Source organism: Drosophila melanogaster, chromosome 2L, assembly GCF_000001215.4.
Source record: "Drosophila melanogaster chromosome 2L".
NCBI classification, from domain to species: Eukaryota; Metazoa; Arthropoda; class Insecta; order Diptera; family Drosophilidae; genus Drosophila; species Drosophila melanogaster.
Window position 1 is genome coordinate 22,248,437 of NT_033779.5, and position 23,738 is coordinate 22,272,174.

Genomic DNA, 23,738 nt, shown 5'->3' on the forward strand with positions numbered 1-23,738 from the left:
CTGTTCCAGACAACATAGCTGCCACATATTTCATAGTTTTAATTACGATGTCCGCAATTTCTTTTTTGTGGCACTTTGACCACTTAAGTAATTAAATCAAATAGAATTATTTACAAACAACACTATTGGCTCTCCTTTAAATAAATTAATGAATTCCTTCTATATATTTTATATGCCTGTTTCGTTTCACCAACAATGTTTGACCCCTTGACAAATCCAAACTTTTGTTGCCGACATCAAAATTTTGTTAGTCAAATCTGAAGTGGCGTCAGCAATAAAAATTTTATTAAATAAATTAGTGGCAGAATGATCTTGTTATGATGTGCAATAAGCATCAATAGACCACTGAGTAAACTATTTCTTCTCTTGAGTAAATAAGTTCTGTTTTAATATGAAAAAAGGCATTTACTTTTCATTTCGTGTGTCCGCTTTACATATCGAAAAAATCGTAAAAAAAAAACCGAATAATAATTAATAATTAATTTTATAAAAGCCACTCATATAAATATTTAACAGCATATATGTACATGCCACACTGTTCATTTCTTAGCGTAATGAAATAGTTTAATAAGAAATATATGAATCTATATAGGCGAGATCCGCATAATTCATCGTCATAGGATAAATTGTTTTTTTTTTTTCTGGAATCTAATTTCAAAGATTGTAGTAGTTTCAGCGCGAAACATCGATGTTTTTCACAAAAATCGTGGATGTAACATCGAAGTTTTCCGATGTTCTCTAAAATAAAATTAATATTATCATTTACACTTGAAATATAAGAAAAAAGATTTAAATATTATTAAATTCATTTAATTTAATATGTAGAATAAATTAAATATAAAACGTATAATAAAATTACAATATAAAATCAATTAGATTTAAACTGGTATAACTGGTTATATTAGAAAATTAAAAATCAGTGAGAGCTGTTCAAACAGTTGCATTTTAAGGATATCTTTTTATATATGTACATTTTGTATTTGATTTTGTATTTCTTCGGCATACCTTTAGCGTTCTAGGTCTTCTTCTTGTTATTCGAATAGCGATGATCCTAATAGCATCCATAGTCTACAATAAATATCGATGTTTCGGAAAATTTAAAACGTCTATTATATTGACTGTAGCGTTAGCCCCTTAAAATGGTTAAACTGGGATGTCAAATATTCTTCCACCATCAAGGACAGAACGCTTTTTAATACAAAATTAAGCAAAAATAGCAATTTCTCTGTCAATCTGTCCCGATTAGAAATAACTATGCGTCTAGGTGATGAAAATTTAAAAAAAAAGCTATTTATTATCTTTGGCTTGGAAAAAAGAATTTGAGGGTTAGTATATTAGTTAAATAAAACGAGTTTTTTAATTTAGACTAACATTAAATTTTGCTCAATGAGCACGTTAAAAAGCAAAAGTAAAGAACGTGTATTTATGGAGGGTGTGCGGTATAATTTTTCGAAATTCTATGGCCACACTGATTATTGGAACTCAAAACAACGTGCATATTTCCAAGTAAAATTCTTACGATTTGTGCTTTAAAAATAAAAATGAAATTCTCTTTCAAAAATAATTTATTATCTAGAACTTATTTGTATGCATTTTACGTCAGTGTGGATTATCCTTTCGAACATTAAGTTCAAACAGAAATAAAGCTATTATTAATTTAATATGTCCTTCTACACGAGTAAGACGGATGTGACTTCCATTTTAAAGACGTTTTCTGGCGTAAAACGAAATCAGGCAAATGCCGTGGCCATCAACAAAGTTCGATTTTCCACACCCAAAGAGAAGGGGCTCGCAGAATCAGTGCGCGTTGCCCTAGAAGAACGAAATTTCCATCTGGTCAAGGAGTTCACATACTTCCTCCGGGAAGCAGAACTCAGCGTAAGTTAAATTAACATAATTGTTGGTTATTCTTTACGTTTGATTTCTTTTTTTAAGGATGATGAGGTTGTAATAATCATAAAAGATGCTAAACGAATTGTTCATAATTTGACTCCAGAATTTGTAACCGTTGTCGAGGCGTTACTGTCCCTTAACTGGAAGAAAAGAAGTTCAGAGATAATCGAAGCTTATACTGAATTTTGTATCGAACTAATGGTGACCCATAATAGATATTTACCGATTGGAGTCTCTAAACTAATTGTCCACTGGATTCCTGGAGATATGGATGAATCCGATTGGGTCCACGGATGCCCTTCGGAGCACGTGCGAAATGAGTTGAAACCCATCCATAAAGTACTGGATCGCATCTTAACTGCCGTGCCAATGGCTTTCGATATTATCATAGATGCCATATCCGCCAAATTCCCCTATTTCAAAAAGCCGTACCATGTGACGGCAGGGTATCTGTATAACGTGCTTTGGTTATTAGAATACAAGCCTATTTTCGAAGAACTTGTTTTTCAACTAGTTTTACAAAAGTAAGTACTTTACTAATTTATTAATTTATATAAAGCTTGCTGATTTATACCTTACACTCAGTCCTTGTTGTTTTTAAGTCAAAATGATTTAAACTCTTCAGCTCAAAGAAGATGGGTTCGGAAAAATCGAATTTTTGAAATTTAAAAGCTGGAATCGTTTGCCCATTTTTTGCCCATGTTTGCCCACCAATAAGTTTTTTTTTTTGCCCACGTCCAGGTTTTAAGATATAAATTTTCGAAAGAGTTTAAAAATTTTCAAAAATCAAAAATTTTACTTTTTTCAAACATTTTTTTTAAATCGCAATAACATCGTTTGTCCACGTTTGCCCATTCTTTGGAATTTTGAAAAAATGTATACTTTAGAAAATATAAGTTTACCTCGGTCTAAACGTTTTTCGCCACGATTTTTTCGCCGTGGCTCTATAGATGGCTCCAGGCTCTCTCGAATTTTTGTTAGAGAGCGAGAGAGCTGAGAGCGCTACAGCGAATCACACATAAAGTGATAGCAGACAACTGTATGTGTGCACACGTATGCTCATGCATTGTAAATTTGACAAAATATGCCCTTCACCTTCAAAGTTCTTTGACTTTAAATCTATATTATTTTTGATCAATTAGTACCATGCGAAAAATTCTTGTTTTGCATTGCCTTAACGTTATTATTATTTGATAGAATAGAATAGAAATAGCCAAATCTATGTACATATTATCACAAAAATAAATTTCAAGAATATTTGTCATTAGAGTATTCATCTTGAGGCGTGTGAAAAATTAATAAGGCAATGATTGTTGAGTGCTTGTGTCCGCACTTCGTGCCTCAAGATATGAACAAAGCAAAGACACTAGAATAATTCTAGTTATCATATTTTTATGAAATTTATGAAATTACAGTAGTTATAATAATTTCTATTGTACTTCCTATTAATAAGTATATTTATTAAGTCATTTGACTTAAAAGGATGTAACATTAACATTAAAAGTGTTTAAAAAAAAATATTTCGCTTTTAAAAAATTGTCAGATGAGAGACAAATTAGAATTAAACATAACAAATTTTAACAAACAAATTTAAAAAACTTTAAAATTATAATAGTCAGGGCGCGAATTTTTAAAATTTTTTTTATTTTATCATATTGCTAGGAAATTAGCAAAAACTACCCTAATATGTACAATGTAAATTCGTTTCTTCGATCAGAATTGATTTCGGAACGAAAATAGTCTTCTAGCACAACACGCACACATACGCGTTCTCGTCTCTTGTTTTTACTCACACAAGTAACCAAATTATATTTTTAGATTTCTTACGCTCTCAGCGGGAGTGAGCGAAAAGAGAGTAATTTTGGCCGTCACCAAAAAAGTGGCTGCATAGTGCCAAACCAATGTATGGCCGTTACGCATCTTGTTATTCTAGTGTCTTTGGTCAAACGCTTTATTCTCTGAGTAGACCGAGGTAAACTTGAATGTCTTATATTTTCTAAAGTATACATTTTTTCAAAATTCGATAGGGTGGGCAAACGATGTTATTGCGATAAAAAATTTTTTTTAATAAAAGCGAAATTTTTGATTTTCGAACTTTTTTAAAAATTTATATCTAAAAAAATGGACGTGGGCAAAAAAAAAAACTAATTGGTGGGCAATCATGGGCAAACGATTGAAGCCTTTAAATATCTAAAATTCAATTTTTCCGAATCCAAAATTTTGCACGGATTGTAATTTCCTGGAATTTTTCCTAGACCTCAATTACGAAATAAATATGATGTAATCGAATTTCTTTCTGTTATATCTCTGTGAGCTTCCGAAACACTAACGAATTGAATTACTTCACATGAAGTGATTTTTGTATCTGATTCGTGAATGTTTTATATTCATTATTAACTTTTCAAGAAGCATTGATAATCTGCGGTTGATGCCCGACATATACGAAGACTAATAATAAATAAGAATAAAGCGGAGAAAGTGAAAAATGTAGAAATTTAAAAGAAATACGTTTTTCGTCACAAATGTTGTTAGATAAATTTTTGTTTGTGCGCTTTGTTGGATCAGAATGTAAACTTATTATAGACTTGACTCATTAATAATTGTTTTCAGGTAGAACCTCAGAATTTAATTTCTTGAGATGTTAAACAGAGATCCTACTTTTCGACTTCGGAAAATCCTAGCTTATTTACTAAATTTTTACATTTCTATTGTGAATAACTTCAATGAATATATATTTTAAACCAAAACAGGAACCAGAAAAGTTTGATTAGCAAAGGAAAGGATTTTCTCTGTTGTTTTTATTTAAAAATGCTATGGACAGCCATGATAGAATAATATGTGTGAAATCCTTTTTCGTTTTTCAGGCTTTTATTATTAGATGTTAATGCTCCAAAAGATGAAATTGAATTAGAAATGAATGATGAGGAGGAAAAGGTGGAAGCGGACACCTTGTTTGAAATCGACGATGTATGCGCCGAAAATGTACCCAAATCTGAAAAATCTGTGAGTCATCCTGTTGGCAAAACCTTGGATGTATGCCTATTCTTGCTTTATAAGTTTTTTGATGGCAAATGTCGCCTTAATGAAAATAGTAGCGAAGAACAGCGAAGGACTGCCAACCGATTGTTTAAGATGTTACTTTATTTGTTCGACGAGGTGTTATTGCCCAGCCACAACACGCATCATGTGCAATTCATCCTATTTTATGCAACTAGTCTGCGGTCGGTATATTCCGAAGCTTTTCTTGATTCCTTATGGACGAAAGTCCAAAATCCGAATGTATCCGCTGTAATTCGACATGCTGCGGTGGGATACATGGCTAGCTTTTTATCTCGCGCACGATTTTTGCCGCTTAGGTAAGAATGTGTAAAATAATTGCTAGGCAGGACTACTAAACTAAAATTAATTTTTTTTAGCACTGTTACTTTCTACCTAAAAGAGTTGACAAGGTGGGCTCATACATACATAGATGACTCCGATGCATATAAGCAGAACTGCTCTCTGAAAGCCAATTTGGTTTTCTATTCTGTTTGCCAAGCTGTGTTTTATTTAATTGCATTTCGCGCAAAAGATTTGACGGCCAGTTCAAAAGGTAAGTTTAAATATTTTTTCGTTTTTAACCCCTTGTAGGTTTCTGTCGACGGTCTCCTGCACACCGACACGGTAAACGATCATATGGCGTTGACAGGCCCATTCGCATTTCTATTCGCATTTGAAATTTTCCAAGCCAAAATAAATAGTTGCAGATCGGATTCCAATGGGGTTTATTAGGCCCTTTATATTTAAAATTTAAAAATGGTGACCAAGCACCCCTTTTTTTCTTTCTTTCTGGATTTGATTTGCATTTGTGTTTGTTTGTGAGATAGTAGTTGTAAGAGAATTGGAGGCGATTAGAAATATAATGACAGATTGGTCAAGTTTGCGAGATGCCGTTTTTGAGGAGAAAGCTGTTGGATAAATTGGTTGCGTTTTTAACTACGATCTTTTTGTTTGTCATAAAAATTAAAACGTATTTAATGATACGGGGACATAATTTCCATTCTAGGTGTTGGTGGATAAGGGAGTGGGTACTTCTGTCAAACGCTTTGAAAAAGTCCAATGATATTATAGAGAGGTGGCACTTTGGAGATATATAATATAAAATATATATTATATTATATTATTATACTATATAATATAAAACCACCACAAACGTAAAGCTATAGCTTTATTGCTAAAGGGGGCAATAGAGCTAGGAAACATTGGAATAAGGATTGGAAAGTGGTCGCTACTATTAATATTGTCGATCACTTCCCATTTAGTTTTAGGGGCTAATTCGGCAGAGACAAGCGAAAGATCTGTATGCGTGAACGTGTTGTGAGTTTTGGGTAGGTGATTTGTCGTTTAGGAGAATGTGATGGTGTTTCCCTAAAATGAGTTTGGGAAAGTACGGTTTGGATGTTGTTAATGTGGAATTAATGGTTAAGTGAGATATATGTAGGAAGATATTAAGGTAAAGTTAGATTTTGAATTGATCGAAATTGATGTTGTGTGTGGGAGATAGATTTTTGCACTTCGAAAGCTGTGCCACGGAATGAATTCGAACAGAAGCTGCATTAAATTTTAATGTTTATGGGGATAGGGAGAGAAGATGTGTGGGACATGTGGGTTTCCTAAGGGCTACGATGTGTGGTCTAAACATCTTAATTAGTATTTGGAATTGGGAGTAACTGTTTCTATAAAATTTAATGTTCCATTGAATGATATTTAGCATTAAAATAGTTTTTATGCTAAATATAATTCTATGGAACATTAAATTTTATAATGTATTGGTAAGATTAGTTAGTTTTCATGTAGCAAGAGTCGCGGCACGTCCCCTGGAATGTTTTTGTTTGTTTTATATTTCTTATTGCGGTTTTTATTGGCTGCTTTTAGAGATGCGATCATGCGTTTAGATGTATTGATGGGGACGATTTGCACGGGGTTTGAGGATTGTTTATGATTGGTTAGGAAGCTAATGGGATTTAGTTTACTATTTTTAAAAGAACAAAGATCTGCGTATGATGCTTCCTTTGGGTTCGTTCAGATGATTTTCCGTTTCCGTTTAGGTTAGTGTTGTGGTTTATTTGTGGTCCGTTATTGGTAACTGTTGTGAATGGAATCGCGGAGTGGGTTTATCAAAGACACTTTAATAACAAGATGCGTAACGCCATACAATTTTTTTGCACACAATTTTTTCGGAGCGGCTCTAGAGGTGGCTCTCTCGATTTTTTTTTCAAGAGCGAGAGAGCGGAGAGCTATACAGCGAACAGCTCTTTTCTGCTTATACAGTGACAGCCGACAACTGTATGTGTGCTCATGCATTGTGAATTTGATAAAATATGCCCTTCATCTTAGAAGTTCATAGACTTTAAATCTATATTTTGATCAATTGGCTCGTAACGTAATTTTTATTAAAATATAGCTTAGAAATAGCCGAATCTATGTACATTATATCACAACAAATTTCAAAAATGACTATATTAGAATATTTGTCATTAGAGTATTCAGCTTGCGAAGTGTGAAAAATTAATAAGGCAATGATTGTTGAGTCCTAGTGCCTCAAGATGTGACTTTTCCAACAAACATTTTTAATATTTTTATTTATTTTATATATTTTTATTTTGTGCATTATGAAATTTTTTTAATATGATAAAAATGTAATATATTTTTATTTATATATTATTATGAAATATTTTTTCTCAATGTATTGACTTTTTTTGGGAAATTTTATTTTTTAAATTACAGTAGTTATAATAATTCCCTTTGTATTTTGTCGTTTTGTTGCAATAGTAAAGTACGGAAATATAAGCGCAAATAGTAATTTGGAAAGGTAGTGAAAAATAAACTCGAAGGTCATATAAATATTGCAATATTGCATTACAATTGCAATGGCCTCCGCTGAGTACCGATTATTGCGTATATTACATATAATTAATTATTAACATAAATATAAAGTGGCTGCATAGTGCAAAACCAATGTATGGCCGTTACGCATCTTGTTACCAACTTGGGCGTACCAACATGCTAGAATTTGCCTGTAGAGTCTGTGTGCTGGATTCTCATTCTTCTAGCTTTTATAGTTCCTGAGAACTTGACGTCTATACGGTCAGACGGACATGGCCAGATCGACTCGACCATTGCTCCTGAACAAGAATATATATACTTTATATAATCGAAAACGCATCCTTCTGCCTGTTACACAGTTTTCAACGAATATAGCATACCCTTTTACTCTACTAGTAACTGCTATATTAAATAAACAAAACTGAAAATTTAACTCACAGCAAAAACGACTTATCGTTTAGATAAAAAAAACATTTAATAAGAAATAAACTCCATTATTTGCTTCCCAATTTTTTTTATCTAACTCGACACATTATTTATTTCGGTTCCGCGGACTACCTGATTGGTCCACCGATACTTAGTACAGTAGACAACATAGCAGACGACAGCAAGAATAGAAGAATAGAGGTGCATTATCAGCTATCGTTAGAAAAACCCAGCACAATGTCTAGGTTTATTGAGACGTCACAATTCTCCAGAAGAATTCGCAATCTTAACAAGCCAGATAATTGTCACAGAACCATAAGTAATAAGATTGTAGAACATGGCACTAGAATCCCACAAAAAGAACCAGAAATGGTTATGACCTTCGTGCGAGGTGTACTACGACTTGCCTCGTCTACTGGAAATCAAAGAGCCAGTCGAACCAGAATTCAAAGCCTTTAACCTGCTCTTCGCAACACTTCATTTATAAAAAGACAACCACCAATTCCACCCCCAAGAATTCGAAATTACCAATTTGATCAGCAACCACCGGCCTCTACCAGGAAAAATTATCATAACTTCGGTTTTCACCTTGCACAGCCTGCAGCTGCCTGCATTTTTAATAAAGGCAATAGGTATATGATATGATTTTTAACATTATTTTATTTAGAATAACAAGATGCGTAACAACGGACATGCATTGGTTTTCCACTATGCTGCCACTTTTTTTGGTGACGGTCAAAATTGCTCTCACTCCGCTCGCTTAAAACGATTAAGTGAACATGACATTGTGTACAAGATACCATTGTTTGGCTCATACTGTATATTTTAAAAAAGGAATTGTAATCTGCAACACCAAATTATGCGTACACTTAAAAACACTGAAGTGAACCTCCTGTGAGCGGTTCTTACTCCTGAGTACAATTTTGAGATGACATAATCAAACAATTCAATAAATATAGTTTTTTCGTGTAACTCAGTGATATCAATTCTCCACTACAATAAATGTTTCTGTATTGTTTATTTCTGTTACAGATTTGCTCTTCCTCCAATCCCTCCAACTATCGCGCCTTGCTATGTGTCATTTAAATCCCCTGCGGTATTGTTTAGCCCCAGTGGCCACAGCATTTGCTGGTGTTACAAGAACTTACCAGCTGGCCTATTGTCATACTGTTTTGGAGCGCAACGCTCGCCGTAAACTGGCTACAGTTTACGGTCATGAAAAATGCATGCCCGATGAGACGCTGGAATCGTTTTTTCCCTTCGATCCTTATGTACTTAAGTTGTGAGTATACCCTTTACAAATCTCTGGATTAAAATAATATTCTTTTTGCATTTCAAGATCAAAAAAATATATTGAGACTAATTATATGGTTTACCAGAGCAATGACACGGATGAGTATGTCTATGGGTCTAACAAATACGGGCATTCTAGGAAACGTGGTGACTCTGAAATGCTAGAGGAAGACGAATTCCTAATTGTCGACAAACGTCCAAAGAATTTTGATCTGTCTAAAAGTCAGGAATTTGACAAACAATTTCATTTCGGATCTTCGCCATGATTTTACGAATAAGTCGTATTTGTTCAAAATTACTTATAAAAAAGAAATTATAAATGCAATAAATTTTTTACTCTGGGTTGCAGTTAAGTTTTGTTTGGGATGTCAACATTTTGTTCTTCACTGTAGCTGCCATAGAATCGATGGTTATTTTATAGCATATCGATTGGAATACATTATTTTGGTGAGACTGAAACTTATTGCAATACATAATACTTTAATAATATATACTGTCGGGTCTCGAATTGGCTGCCAACCAACAATTAGGCACCTCAGCGCTGGTACCTTTGGCTTAGCGATCTACATTTGCTCTACAATTAAAGTCGCACATCACTCGCTTCCGCATCAATGCAGAATCTCGTTTGAACAAACAAGAACATAATAATTTTTTTTTAGCTCAACATTTAGTGACCCCGACGTGAGCAATACATAGTGCATGCCATACAACATTAAATAAACAAATTTAATTAAATCCCTGTATTCACCAGCATGCTTTTTTTTTTTTTTTTTTTTTTTTTTTGTAGCGTGCGTTTGTTTATTTAAAATCTGTCCTAGTGGACAATAATTAAATGGTTTTGCGGGGGAACATTAGCTTAAGGGATACTATTGTACATGTATTTGTGGCGGGTTTTATATGTGTTGTCTGTTGTTGTGGAAGATCGAGATGGTGTCTCCTCATGAGACGTCTGCTTGTTTGGCTATAGTCTAACAGGTTGGTGGCGAGGTGGTTAGGGTGGTTTTCGAGCCTTTTCAGGTATCTCTCGCTGAGCCTGGAGATTTCATCAGCGACTTGTGGGATTCCAAGTTCCCTATGAGTGGGATCTGGGGGAGAAGTGGGTTTCGGCTACGAGTAGGATATCGATCTGGTGGGTCTTCAGATGGTGCTCGACTATGGCCTTGCTGTTCTGCAGGCCGTTCGCATTCCAGACGACTAGGTGGAGCTTTTATTGCATGACTTGCTGTTGAGAATGGTGGCCACCAGCTGTGTCATCTGGGTGAACATGCGCTCCATCATCCTTTCCATCATTCCTTCCATGCGAGCGAACATCGCTTCTATCTGGCCGGAGTGTGGGGTTTCTGTTTGGGTTTGGACTGGGGTTGTGGGATTCTGCGGTGCTGCGTGCACTCCGTTGAGGGCGTCTCGGTAGCTCCTGCCAGAGGTGACGTTTGGTGATGCCACGGGCGGCGCCTTGTTAGCATTAGCGACGGGCCTTGTTTTCGGAGCAGCGAGTGCTTTGGCCCTTTTGTATGCAGGGCATCCCTTGAAAGACGCAGGATGGTCCGCCTGGCAGTGGAAGCAGCACGCTTTGTCGTCCTCCCTCTTCTCACATGCCCTCGATTCGTGAGGGCCTCCACACTTTACACATCGGTATTCCAGGAAGCAGTAACGCTGTGTATGACCGAATCCTTGGCACCTGAAGCATTGAGGCACGTCGTTGAACTTCTGCGGCGGTTCAATGGTTACTACCGACCTGCATATCCGCTTGACTTGGTAGACGTCTTTGTTGTTGCTGGAAGGCTCCAGGTTGGCGAAGAATATTCCCAGCGGTTCTTTAGTTCTTCTGCCAATGGGATTGTGCAGATCTCTAACAGCGTGCCCTTGTCTGCGAAGGTCTTCAATGATTTCCTCACGATCGGTGGAGTGGTGGAGTCCTTTGATGACAACCTTGTATGCACGTTCATCTTTCGGCTGGAAAGTCCGATGCCTCTTGTTTTGGGCCACAAGTTGGAGACGCAGAGCTGTATAGGACTCTTTGTCCGGCATCATGACACGTACGTTGTTGCCATTCACGGTCTTGTAGGTAAAATTGTTCTTCGGGCCTACAAGAGTCGTGATCATCTTGACGAGTGCCGAGATGTTGGTCACATCGGGGATAAAAATCGGAGGTGGCTTGATGGTCTTCGGGGTGGGCTTTGGTTTCTCGGGGGTCTTGGGCTTGGAATCGTCTTTAGGTCCGGGTTCGTCATCGGAGCTCTCTTGGTCGTCCTCGTCTTCTTCGCTCGAGAGTAAAGCGAAGGCGTTGTTGGCGAGCTTCTTGCGCAGAGCTGCGCTAGTGCTTGGCTTCTCTTCCAGCTCCTCTCCCTGTGCTTTCTTTGCCGGTTTTCGCTTTATCTCGTCCGGCTCTGTATGCGAGGTGCTTCCCTCGCTGCTGGGGCTGCTCTTGCGTGTTCTCAGAGCCTTTTTGCGTGGTGTTGTTCCAAGCTTGTGGGTGCGCGGGGGGGTCTGCCAGTCCATCTTCTCCAAAGTTGATAAGGAGTGAGGAGGGGGGGGAAGCTGGGCACCGTAAGCCGGTGAGCCAGGCAGCACGTGGCTGCTGCTTTGCAAGTATACCGCTGCTTCGAGCACTGGGTTTTTTGCGCTGGTAACACGCACACTCGGGTGTGCGATGGTGTTAGTGCGAACTACCGTTAGGTACGTTGGCTGGGCCAATCAAAACGCGCGACAAGATCACGCGACGCGAAGTGGCTGGGCACAAGTAACGGGACTTAAAACTGTGAACAATTTGCTGTCGATCCGCAGGCACTTCTGCACTCGTCGAGTGTTCGATCGCGACTGAGCATGCTTTTTTGAACAACAATTCAATATGCAATATTCAGACATGATTGAAAGTAAATCCGTTGTTTACGCAAGAGTGCATATACATTAGGAATCATATTTTTGGGTGGACATAGCCAAACAACGGATACTGTTTTTTTTATATTCCTTTATTTACACATATACTATTCTGCCGGCTGGAACGGGCTTAGGATGTTATGGGGCAGGGTGTATCGTCCACGGGCGAGGCAACGCTCGGCCTGAGACCACCTTTGCTGACCACTGACCCTGTCAGACACGCCAGGTTCTTCTTCTCCACTCCAGGATCACTCTTCACTTTCAGTGTTCGTCCTTCCGAGTCCTGCCGTCTGCTCCTCTCCACCAGTTCGGTATTTGAAAACTCCCGCCTTCCGTTCCAACGCTCATCATCTTTTCCCGCCTGGCAACACCGCCGAACTCACCATGATCGTGTCATCGATATCGGTGAGCGGCGTTGCCACTACCGACATTCCGACGCTGCCATCTTGTGTCGATCGCCGCCCATAGTGTGGCCGCGTGTTGAGAATCCGTGCTATTCCAGTATTTTTTTTTCTGCAAGTTACCCCCCCTCGTTAGGCGACCGTACCACGTTTCTTGCTGTTCGGCGTTTTGTTCGGCCATTTCGACCCTCACTTCCCCGCCTCGCCGCACCTTGAGGCGATAGCGCTGCCCGCAAAGCTCGAACAGCTTGGCCCAGTGCACCTTTCGCTTCCGCGCCCCTTGGCGCGTGGCCTACTCGGCCACCCGGAGCAGCCACTTCTCCAACGGCACTTCCCTCCACCTCTGGTCGTCCAGCGGACCCTGACTGCGGGAGCAGCGGTGTCTTTCGCGCCTTTGGGCAGACGCGGCAGCTTTGGTGGCGGCAGCGCCTCACCTAGCGCGGGCCAATTGCACTCCCCCTTCTCCGGGTTCTCTTCTTCCGAACTCACCCCCTTTGGGTGGTTGAGTCGTCGGCGGCGTCAGTGGCAACGGCGGCGCGGGTGGCTGTGTTGGCGGCGGCGTTTTCGGCAATGGCGACTCTTTTGGCGTCTGCGCCGGCATCGGCTGGCCCGCCGTTGGTGCCCACAGTGCTTCCTCTTCCTCCTGCAGCCGAGCCAACCGCTCCTGCCATGCGGCCTTGGCGGCAGCGACCTTCCGCGCATCCACTATCTGTTGGAACCGCCGCAGGGTGGCGACTCGTGCCTCCATGAACCGGGTCCTCGGTCGGCGGTGCGACCCGGGGCCTATCCGCCCCTGACCTGCGTAGCCCGCCGCACGATTCGGTACGCCATCCGAGCCTTGGCCATCCGCACGTTCTCGTCCTCGTCCGACGACACCTCCGGGGTGACCGTCTCGCCCCCGTCGTCGTCCTCCTCACTTTCAGGGTGACGACCTCGACCGCGCATTTCGTATCCATTACCGGTGCTCGTCTTTCAGTTCGACATCCGGAATCTCTTAAGGGATTATAGTGGCGCGCCTGATCCTGCGGCACTCTCTTCATGTTTCTCCGAAGATTTCCTTCAATTTCTCCGCGTTCTCCGCCGGCATCTGTGTGCACTTGCCAGTCCCGGTCGTCGTCGAATAACTCGTTGGGCAGCCTCGAGTCGGCGAGTATCCTGTGGTCTCCGCCAAACTTGTGCTCTACCGCCAGCTGCAGCTCCGGCCAGTGTTCGTCCCATGTCCTCTGATCGGCACCTGTGAACTGCGCGATCATTGTTTTTACGGTCCTGTTGGCCCTTTCCGTAGGGTTCTCTTGAGGAGTATGGAGCCGTGAGCTGGTGTTGCACCCCCCGCTTCTCCAGAAACCTCATGAACGCCCTGCTTTTGAAGTGCACACCGTGGTCTGTAATCATAACTTTGGGCACCCCGTACCTGGCCACTATCTGCTCTCGACCTTCTCATAGAAACGATCTCGGTCCACTTTTAGAATATGTCCACCAGGACCAACGGCATTGAATTCCCGTGTTTCGACCGCGGCAAGGGCGTTGACGTTGGGCATCAGATGTAACGAACTGATTTTCTATTTCTGCTCGCTGCGGATTGTAACGGCTAGCTCAGAGAGTTTGTGCGTTCGTCCCACCAAATTTATGCTTTTTGTGACTGCCGAAACAAAAATCTCCACGTGCTCTTCAGTCCTTGCTTGCTCACCGGGACTGGCAGTCAAGGTATGACTTCGGTGAGCAGGAAGTGAGGCCAGGTCGCACTCCCTCCCTTAAGTGTAGTCCATGAGGGCTCCTCCTCCACCCTTTAGTCGCCTTTTACGACGAGCCGGGAACGCTGAGGTAGAATTCTTCGCCCGCCGTCACCCAGGACGCCTGTTTTGACTTAGACACCCACTCTGTTGGCCATCTCATCTGATCGGACGCGCTTCATCATATTAATGATAAGGCTGTGTCCCAGCACCAAAGACACTAGAATAACAAGATGCGTAACGGCCATACATTGGTTTGGCACTATGCAGCCACTTTTTTGGTGACGGCCAAAATTACTCTCTTTCCGCTCACTCCCGCTGAGAGCGTAAGAAATCTAAAAATATAATTTGCTTGCTTGTGTGAGTAAAAACAAAAGTCGAGACCGCGTATATGTGTGCGTGTCGTGCTAGAAGACGATTTTCGGGCCGAAATTAATTCTGATCGAAGAAACGAATTTACATTGTACATATTAGGGTAGTTTTATAGCAATATGATAAAATAAAATAATTTTTAAAAATTCGCGCCCTGACTATTATAATTTTAAAGCTTTTTAATTTTGTTTGCTAAAATCGCCGAATTAGCTACCGTTTACACATTTATATTTTTGTTTAATTCTAATTTGTCTTTCATCTGACCATTTTTTAAAAGCGAAATATTTTTTTTTAACACTTTTAATGTTAATGTTACATCATATTAAGTCAAATGATTTAATAAATATACTAAATAATTAAATATGCAATTAAATTAAATTGCAAAAGTAATATCAAAGACAATACAATTATTCTAGTGTCTTTGCTTTGTTCATATCTTGAGGCACGAAGTGCGGACACAAGCACTCAACAATCATTGCCTTATTAATTTTTCACACGCCGCAAGATGAATACTCTAATGACAAATATTCTTATATAGTCATTTTTGAAATTTATTTTTGTGATAATATGTACATAGATTTGACTATTTCTAATCTATTTTCAAATAATAATAACGTTAAGGCAATGCAAAACAAGAATTTTTCGCATGGTGCCAATTGATCAAAAATAATATAGATTTAAAGCCAAAGAACTTCTAAGGTGAAGGGCATATTTTGTCAAATTTACAATGCATGTGAATACGTGTGCACACATACAGATGTCTGCTATCACTTTGTGCGTTGAAAAGAGCTGTTCGCTGTAGCGCTCTTCGCTCTCTCGCTCTCTAACAAAAATTCGAGAGAGCCTGGAGCCACCTCTAGAGCCACGGCCAAAAAATCGTGTGCCAAAAAATCGTATGGCGTTACGCATCTTGTTATTCTAGGGTCTTTGCCAGCACCCATGCCGCGCTGTTCGCCAGCATAGCCGCGAACAAGCCACTAGGGCTGAACGGGGTACCTGCCAGAGACTTTAGCTGCTCCCTCTACTCCGTAAACCTGGAGCAGTGCATTAGCACATGTTCAGCTGTTTCTTCACGATCAACACAGAACAAGCATTGGGCTGACTGGGCGGAACCTAATTAGATAGGCCCGAAAGCAGCCATGGTCCGTGGGGAACTGGGTTAGATGGTAGTCCAGGCATTTGTGTTGACACTCTGCCCAGACCGTCAACTCAGGGATGAGCTGGTGTGACCACCTTCCCCGCCGCGACGTTTGCCATCTGTTCTGCCACTCACCAGATCAATTGGCGGCAGGCCTGCCAGCGCTAGCGCCGCGTCTTCGGATATGGCCCTGAATCCTCTAATGAGCCTGAGGGCCATTGACCGTAGCACCGAACGAGCTCCTTTCAGGTATCAGCCCCTGCAAGTGGCATTGCTCCAGATTGGTGCAGCGTATAGCAGCGAAGCCTTTGCTACCGCCACCAGCAGTTTCCTGGCCGGATATCTAGGGCCCCCGACGTTCGGCATGAGTCTAGCCAGCGAGGTGGCTGCCTTCTTGCTGGCGTAACTCGCGTGATCCTTGAACGATATTCTGTGGTCTATCATTACACCCAGATACTTTCACCTGTGTCACCTGTGTGCCATTGACGGAGACATATTCATGTCATATTCTCCACCATCTTCCTGCTGCTTAGCAGGACTGCTTCGGCCTTGTGGGCCGCTGTTGCTAGCCCGGCTTTCTCGAGCCAGATGATGGCAGCACCAATCGTAGTGTTACATTTATCTTGCAACCCAGCGATTGATAGCTGCTCTGCCTGACTCGTCTAGGATCATGGAGGATGGTCCCGTCTCAGTGATTTAAGGTTCGCTTAGGAGCATGATTATCATTGAGCTGTATTACGCTAATACGGGCGTGCATTATGGTGGCTCTTGGCTTCTTTTAGGCTCGCTCTGTAGGTCGGGCACGCAAAGCTTCCCGTCGGGTGCTTTCTGTCCACGTCGTTACTCCAAATCAGGCTTTTTGGTGCTGAAACACACCCATTTGCCTTGTGACCACGCTCACCGCATCTAAGACAACAGTCCGCACCTTGGTAGCGTTCAGCAGCACTGAGGCTATCTGCGTCCCGTCTCGCAGGGGCCCCTGACATCCTCTGGGTTCAACTGTATGCCCTGGAATTGGGCGACCATGCAAATTAACTTTTTGCGGTATAAATTATTTAAATTTTTTTTATTTTTTAATATTTTTATTGGTGTTAAACTTTTCAACTTATCACTTTATTACAAGACACTTATTCTTATCTATCGATACATTTGTAACCCGTTCTTTTAATCCTCCCGAATCAGACTGATCTTCAAATTCTGAGTCATAATCCAATCAACTTCGGCCAGAAGCTTTTCTTTGAATCTTTCTGAACATTCGATAAAAGCTTTATGCTTAAATTTTTCCACTGCATTGTGAAATTCAATTATGCTGATCGATGCACTTTTTGATTGAAGCGCAATAAGTTGGCCGTGGTTTGGGTTGGGTAAGTTTGGGTTGTTTATTTTAGCGGGTAGCTAAGCGCAGGCAAAGGCGATGACAAAAACAAAGACAAAGGAAATGCCGACGAGATTGAGAATTGAAATTTGTTTATAAACTGTGAAAGGGTGCTATGTTTATGGGTTGGATAACTCTCCCCCTTCGAAAATGACGCGTCCCGCTTCATTATTAATTTCGTTTAAACGCTCATTCAATTCTGTTAAAAATTCTACTTCATTATTTGGTTTTTCTAGTTCTGGCCGTTTTTGTTTGGTTACAAATATATAATTTCTGAATTTTAATATTAACATAGTAATGAAGTACAAAATGATTAAAATTAGTAATATAAATGAAATTGAAATTTTCCAATTGTAAATTTTTAATAAATGGGTTTAAAATATTAATGTTGTCAAGAGAAAGTTCTGAATTGTTGGATTTTATATATTCTGATATTTCCAGGTTTTTAAAATGGTTGGTAGTGATGTACTCAAGTATTTTGTTTTCTGAGTTGGTGTATGAAATATTATTTATTGTAGTTGTGCTGTTAAATGTTATTAAATATGACCCGTTTAAATGAGAATCGTTCACAATATTATTTCCATTTATTAGAATGGCACCTTCTTGAATGATATCTATATTCTTATTTTTTTCTAGAATTTTAGTGCAAATTGATTTTTCTCCATTTAGTAAACGGGTAAAACAGGTCTTATCTTTACTTATAATACAATAGTTGTTAAAAAGTTAGTTCTTAAAATTAGATATTTCATAAAAGGTATTTTCGCATTTTGCGACCTGATTACTTATTAGTAATTTTCCATCATTATGTGAAATGGATCTGGCATAGTAAATTTCGCATCTGTTTGTTATAACGGGGTATTTTATATAAATAATTAAGAGTTCTTTATGCAATACAATTTTGAATATGGAGATGTCCATTAGGTCTGCAATAATTATAGGTTGTTGTTCGTGATCTAATATTTCTTTAATGTCTTCATTATTTAAAATTTGTGTGTTGAATAAATCAATTTTGGCTATTCTTGATCAATAAAAATGTTTTTAAAGTGATCGGAAAGTGATTTTATCTCTTTAAACGATTTGGAATTAATAATAAATTGTTGGTTATTGTTTTCAATCAAATCATTTATTTTATTCTGTATTTTAATGAAATCATCGTGATCCGGAGTTCCAGCTAACCAATTCCAAACAGTGCCTAACTCATTTATTCCCCTTTTTGATCTAGTTGGTATCAATTGTGACAGAATTAATTCCAGTATCTGTATTTCGTAAGTAATTTCCCATTTTGTCCGAATATTTGTATCCTTTCTAACATATCCTGATTGTAGATTGATTATTTATTTATAAAAACTTAAGTTAGTTACGTGGAATAAGTCGGCATATGATTCATAGGTAAGGACATCCTTTTTGTCCATGAACAGGAAGAATTCGTGATTGGAGTAATCAATTATTTCTGAAGTGGTTATCATTACGAATGGTATTAGAAGTAATAAGAAATGCATTTTCTGTAATTTAATAAAATAAAAAAAAAAATGGTATTTGTTAAAACTTAATGTTGTCTTTGTGGATAGTTCTGTTTCTATTATTGATTATAACTTTGTTAGGTAAGTTTTCCTTAACAACCTGTTTTTTGTATCTAGTTTTTAGCTTATTTCTTTCTCCGTGTTTCTTTTCATAAACAACTTGACCTACATGGTATTCTTTTTCTTTGCAACCTTCATTATGTGTTACTAACATTTTTTCTTGTGTGTTCTTTAGAATTCTTGAAATATTTTCGTGATTAATTTTATTATAAAGAATATCAAAAGGTTTTTGGTTTGTTGTTGAATGGATGCTCTGATTGAATTCTTTTGCGGCTCTAATAATTATTTCAGAATAGTCAGTAAGATTAAATTCTTCCTTTATACAACGAGCTAATTCTGTTAATGTTGAATGTGCCCTTTCTACTTGTCCGTTCGAGGTACTGTGTCTGGGGTCTGCGAAATGTAGAGTTAAACCACATCTTTGTGCAAAGGATTTAAATTGGACAGAGGTAAAGCTCGGTTCATTATCAGTTATAATTACTTTGGCGCGGGGAAATTGTTGGAGTAGTTCCATTACTTTATTCTCGATGTTTAGTTTGTTTTGTATTTCTTTTACAACCAGGAATTTTGAATACGCGTCAATGCAAGTTACGAAAATAAGACTTTGCGCGTAATAAATGTCGATGTGTAAATTATCTCCTTCTTTAGTTGGAATAGGGGCTTCCCCAATAGGAATTTTAATAGGATGCCTGTTGTATTTATTTTCGTTGCAAATTGTACAATTTTTTATATATTCTTTTAATTTGATAAATAAATTTGGCCAATAATATAATCTATTGATTTGTTTGTAATTTTCATCTAAACCTCTATGAGCTCGACTATGTGTGTCTTCTAGCTTTATCTTCATTATTTTCCACGTCTTGTAGAAATATTTTAGTATAAAGAAATTTGTTGGTAAAGTTATTCGTTAATGGTAATTGAATATGATAAAGATCTTCTAAAGTGCAATGAATTCCTACCGTTATGTTCGGTTTTAGATACTCCCCTAGTATTTATATTAAATTTTCTGGCGTGTCATATTCAATTATATGTCGTGTCTTATCAAAAACATTCAATGACTCATGTATTGTATACCTCCCCTTTGTTAATAACAGTTGTTGTTGAAACTGATTTAACGGTTTTCGGGTCTCTTGTATTACATTTTCAAAACTACTTTCGGCAGAATGGTGTGTATTTTGATCTGAGCTTGATTGTTCTAAATCGCTGTTAGTGATATTATTTATTTTTATTCGAGATAATGCGTCAGCTACGACATTAGTTGTTCCGGGTTTATATATTATTTTCGGGGTGAAACTTTCTATGAAAGAGTACCATCTTTTCATTTCCACGTTCGGGTTTTTATCTGAGATTGTGAATGATAAAGATTGGTGGTCTGTTTGTATTTCCATACCAACAACACCATATAAGTAATTCCTGAGATTTTTAAGAGCCCAAACTATTGCCAACAATTCTTTTTTATTTGAGGCATAAAGTTGTTCGGTTTTATTTAATGTTTTGGATATGAAAGTAATTGGTTTATTATCCTGTGATAAAACTGCTCCGATAGCTATATCTGATGCGTCTGTCGTTAAAGTGAATTTTTTGTTATAATCAGGTTGAACAAATTCCACTCGTGCTATTAAATTATCTTTAAGTTCGTTAAAAGCTTCAACAGCTGGGTCATCTAACTGTATTGTAATTTTTGTAGACATTCTCCTAGAAATTTTTTCATTATTTCCTCCTAAGTATTTGGTTACAGGTTTGGCAATTTTTATATAATTTCGGACAAATTTACGGTAATAGCCGGTGAGGCCTAGAAAACTTTTTGTGCTTTTTGTAAAAATTGAATTTGAATTGAATCAGTGTAATGTTATTCAATTGTATTAGAAAATTATTATATTATTATTATTATATTATTATTAAATCATCCATATAAACATGACAAGTTTTTCCGACTTGTTCTCTCAATATGTCATCCATTGCTCTTTGAAATATGGCATACGTAAGAATTCGAATTTTCCGTAATTTATACAGAAAGCGGTTTTTTCAATATCTGAATTTTTCATTAAAATTTAGTGGAATCCTGATTTCAGATCAATTGTTAAGAAATATCATATCATATCAAGGTGTCTGGAGTAGTCAAAATATTAAACATTGGATAGGGAGAAGAAAGTAAATTTGTATAATTAAAGATAAGAAAAGTAAAAAAAAAAAAAATGTAACAAATAGCGGCTAAGAACAATGTAATAGTTATAAGTTGGGAATTTCGACAAGATCAGGTGATCTTAAATTTCAGGATGGTCGAATTGTAGTAGGCTAGAGGTACATGTCGCAGCGTTGACATTTTCTTGTGCCTGATCTCCCATGTTGGCAATTAAACTATTTGAGTGAAGCGAATTCCAACCGGCGTGCGCGATCGTCTGTATGCAACTGATCGTATTTTCTACGCATCGCATTCTACACATGCTAGCTGGACTACACTAGGCGACAGCGCGACAACGCCGTCGCCTCGACACTCGCCTCACTCGTAACGGTACTTTGGCGCCAGTCATATTCTTCGTGGTAGTCAAATTCTAAGAATGACCTCTCAATATACCCAACTCATTGCGCAGCTGCGTCTTGCAAGCACAGTGGTCAAACCATGTTAATAATATGACAGACACGTACAGTGGTCAGAATACATCCGTAATGCGACACGGCCTTCCTGACATAATACACGTCCTCGTGTGTTGTCTTAAATCTACCACATAAGTGATAATACTTCAGGATTCCAAGGCTCTCTGGATATTTCTAAGAATGTTTTCCATTTATTCTATTTCTATTTCTTTTTAGCCTCCTTTCTCAAATTTTCTTTGTCTACCTCATCATCGTTATCTTCGTTTAGCGGCAACAAGCCAAAAGGTCGAGCTTCTTTACCAATCAATAATTCCAAAGGGCTAAACTTAGTCACACGATTAATCGTGCAATTCATTCCTAGCTGCACTTCAGCCAACGCATCCTGCCATGATCTCTGACTAGACTCGACAGCCGTTAGCATACCTTTCAGGGTGCTCATGACACGTCCTACCTGACCGTTTGCTCTACTTTCACCTGTAGCAATTAAATGTAGATTAATTTTTTGAGAGGAGCAAAAATCGCGAAAGCTTTTACTTGCGAAACTACGTCCTTGATCTGCTATAATTCGAGTGGGTAAACCAAACAAGGACACGGCTGATTTTACAGCCTTAATGCAGCTATCAGAATATACATTTAGTGTGTGATGAAAATAAACAAACTTGGTGAAGGCATCTAAAGGACGATGAAATATTCCTTCAAATCATTTTTGCCACTCAATTTGCCTGTGATGTCAATATGTATCGTATGCCACGGTATTTCTATTTTAGGAATAGGATTCAGCTCAGCCTGCACTTTTCCCGCTAGTGGCTTAGAAAATTTACATGTAATGCAATTTTCTACGAATCTACACACATATTTAGGCATATTTTCGAACCAGTAATAACAATAGACTTTGTCCTTTATGTTCTTCAAGCACTGGATTTCGAGAGAGAAAATCCACATGCGCCAATTCGCTCGCCTTTTATATACTCTATTTCGAAATCAAATGCCTGTAAAAACGCCCACCATCTATGCACCCTCGGTGTTAAATCTAGTTTTGTACGGCTGGCCTTTAAAGAATTACAGTCAGTATGTACTACAAATTTACGTCCCTGCAAATAATGCCGGAAGTGTTTTATAGCATTTACCACTGCTAACGTCTCCAGTTCGTATGAATGGTATTTAGATTCGGCGGGAGACGTACACTTACTGTAATACTCTACAACATGAGGTTTATTGTCAATTTTATGTAACAGGATCGCTCCATACCCAATACAACTTGCGTCAGTATGCAGCTCTATTTGGTATTGCGGATCGAATATGATTAAAACTGGCGTCTGGGTCAATATAGTTATTATTTTTATTCGCACCTGTTCATGCACTGGTAACCAAACAAAGTCAGTGTTTTTCTTAGATGTGAGAAGATACAGAGGTTTAAGTGTTTGGGAGAAATTTAACACAAATTGACGAAAATATGTGGCTAAACCAATGAATTGTCTTAGTTGTGAGACATTTTGGGGTGATGGTAATGCTTTTAAAGCTTGAATTTTTCGTGTATTTGGCCTGACTTCTCCCTTGCTTATTTCAAATCCGAGATACTCTATTTTTGTGGTGAGAAAGGAACACTTAGTGACATTAAATGAAAATCCAGCCTTACTTAATGTCTCCAACACTCTATGCAATCTAACTAGCGCATCTTCTTTACTTTCTGCTATTATGAGAACATCATCAATATACACAATTGCATAAGTGTAGGCTAAATCTCCTAGGGCCTTCATTATAGCCCGCTGGAAAACAGATGGTGCGTTTTTCAAACCAAACGGCATTGTCAAGAACTCGTATTGACCCTCTGGCGTTACAAACGCTGTTCGTTCAATTGAGTCCTCATGGACTGGAATTTGATAAAAGCCGCTTGCCATATCTATGCACGAAAAATATTTAGCACCCCGAAGCCTAGCAATTTGGTCTGAGATGAGGGGCAATGGATACTTGTCAGCCACTGTATTTTCATTTAGCATGCGATAGTCCACACCCAGTCGATCGGTGCCATTCTTTTTTTTTGACTAGCATCATGGGACTAGCGAAAGTTGAACAGCTTGGCCGAATAAGCTTTTAGTAATTAATCAACTTTACCCCGCACTTTGCTTTTCTCTTCTTCACTAAGAGTTCTTTAAATTGTGGCCATGTGATGCCAGCAAAGCATATTTGGGACAG

At 38.6% G+C, this 23,738-nt stretch overlaps 1 protein-coding gene across 1 annotated transcript, besides 17 other annotated features; it reads left to right on the top strand.

Annotated features, from left to right (window-relative positions):
* Positions 1–1,439: 1,439 nt before the first annotated feature.
* On the top strand, positions 1,440–9,824 carry Tif-IA. The gene is made up of 6 exons (NM_176070.3): positions 1,440–1,878; positions 1,936–2,417; positions 4,758–5,249; positions 5,310–5,485; positions 9,217–9,466; positions 9,524–9,824. Exons 1-6 carry the CDS (start codon positions 1,663–1,665, stop codon positions 9,741–9,743), a joined length of 1,836 nt encoding a protein of 611 aa, NP_788084.1. The 5' UTR covers positions 1,440–1,662; the 3' UTR covers positions 9,744–9,824.
* Positions 2,517–4,108: a mobile genetic element.
* Positions 2,809–3,834: a mobile genetic element.
* Positions 6,149–6,296: a mobile genetic element.
* Positions 7,051–7,916: a mobile genetic element.
* Positions 7,958–8,133: a mobile genetic element.
* Positions 8,849–8,947: a mobile genetic element.
* A 431-nt stretch (positions 9,825–10,255) lies between the features above and the next one.
* Positions 10,256–12,297: a mobile genetic element.
* Positions 12,298–12,637: 340 nt separating this feature from the next.
* Positions 12,638–14,129: a mobile genetic element.
* A 271-nt stretch (positions 14,130–14,400) lies between these two features.
* Positions 14,401–17,024: a mobile genetic element.
* Positions 14,698–15,787: a mobile genetic element.
* A 2,243-nt stretch (positions 17,025–19,267) lies between the features above and the next one.
* Positions 19,268–21,023: a mobile genetic element.
* Positions 20,181–20,603: a mobile genetic element.
* Positions 20,655–20,766: a mobile genetic element.
* Positions 21,024–23,738: part of a mobile genetic element that runs on past the window's edge.
* Positions 21,616–23,688: a mobile genetic element.
* Positions 21,821–22,424: a mobile genetic element.
* Positions 23,689–23,738: part of a mobile genetic element that runs on past the window's edge.

Bases quoted from the DNA above. Each gene is read 5' to 3' on its own strand.
- Tif-IA (NM_176070.3), top strand. From the start codon at position 1,663: ATGTCCTTCTACACGAGTAAGACGGATGTGACTTCCATTTTAAAGACG. The intron at 5,486-9,216 runs GTAAGTTTAAAT...TTTCTGTTACAG, and splicing joins TTTGACGGCCAGTTCAAAAG to ATTTGCTCTTCCTCCAATCC. The intron at 9,467-9,523 runs GTGAGTATACCC...TTGCATTTCAAG, and splicing joins GATCCTTATGTACTTAAGTT to ATCAAAAAAATATATTGAGA.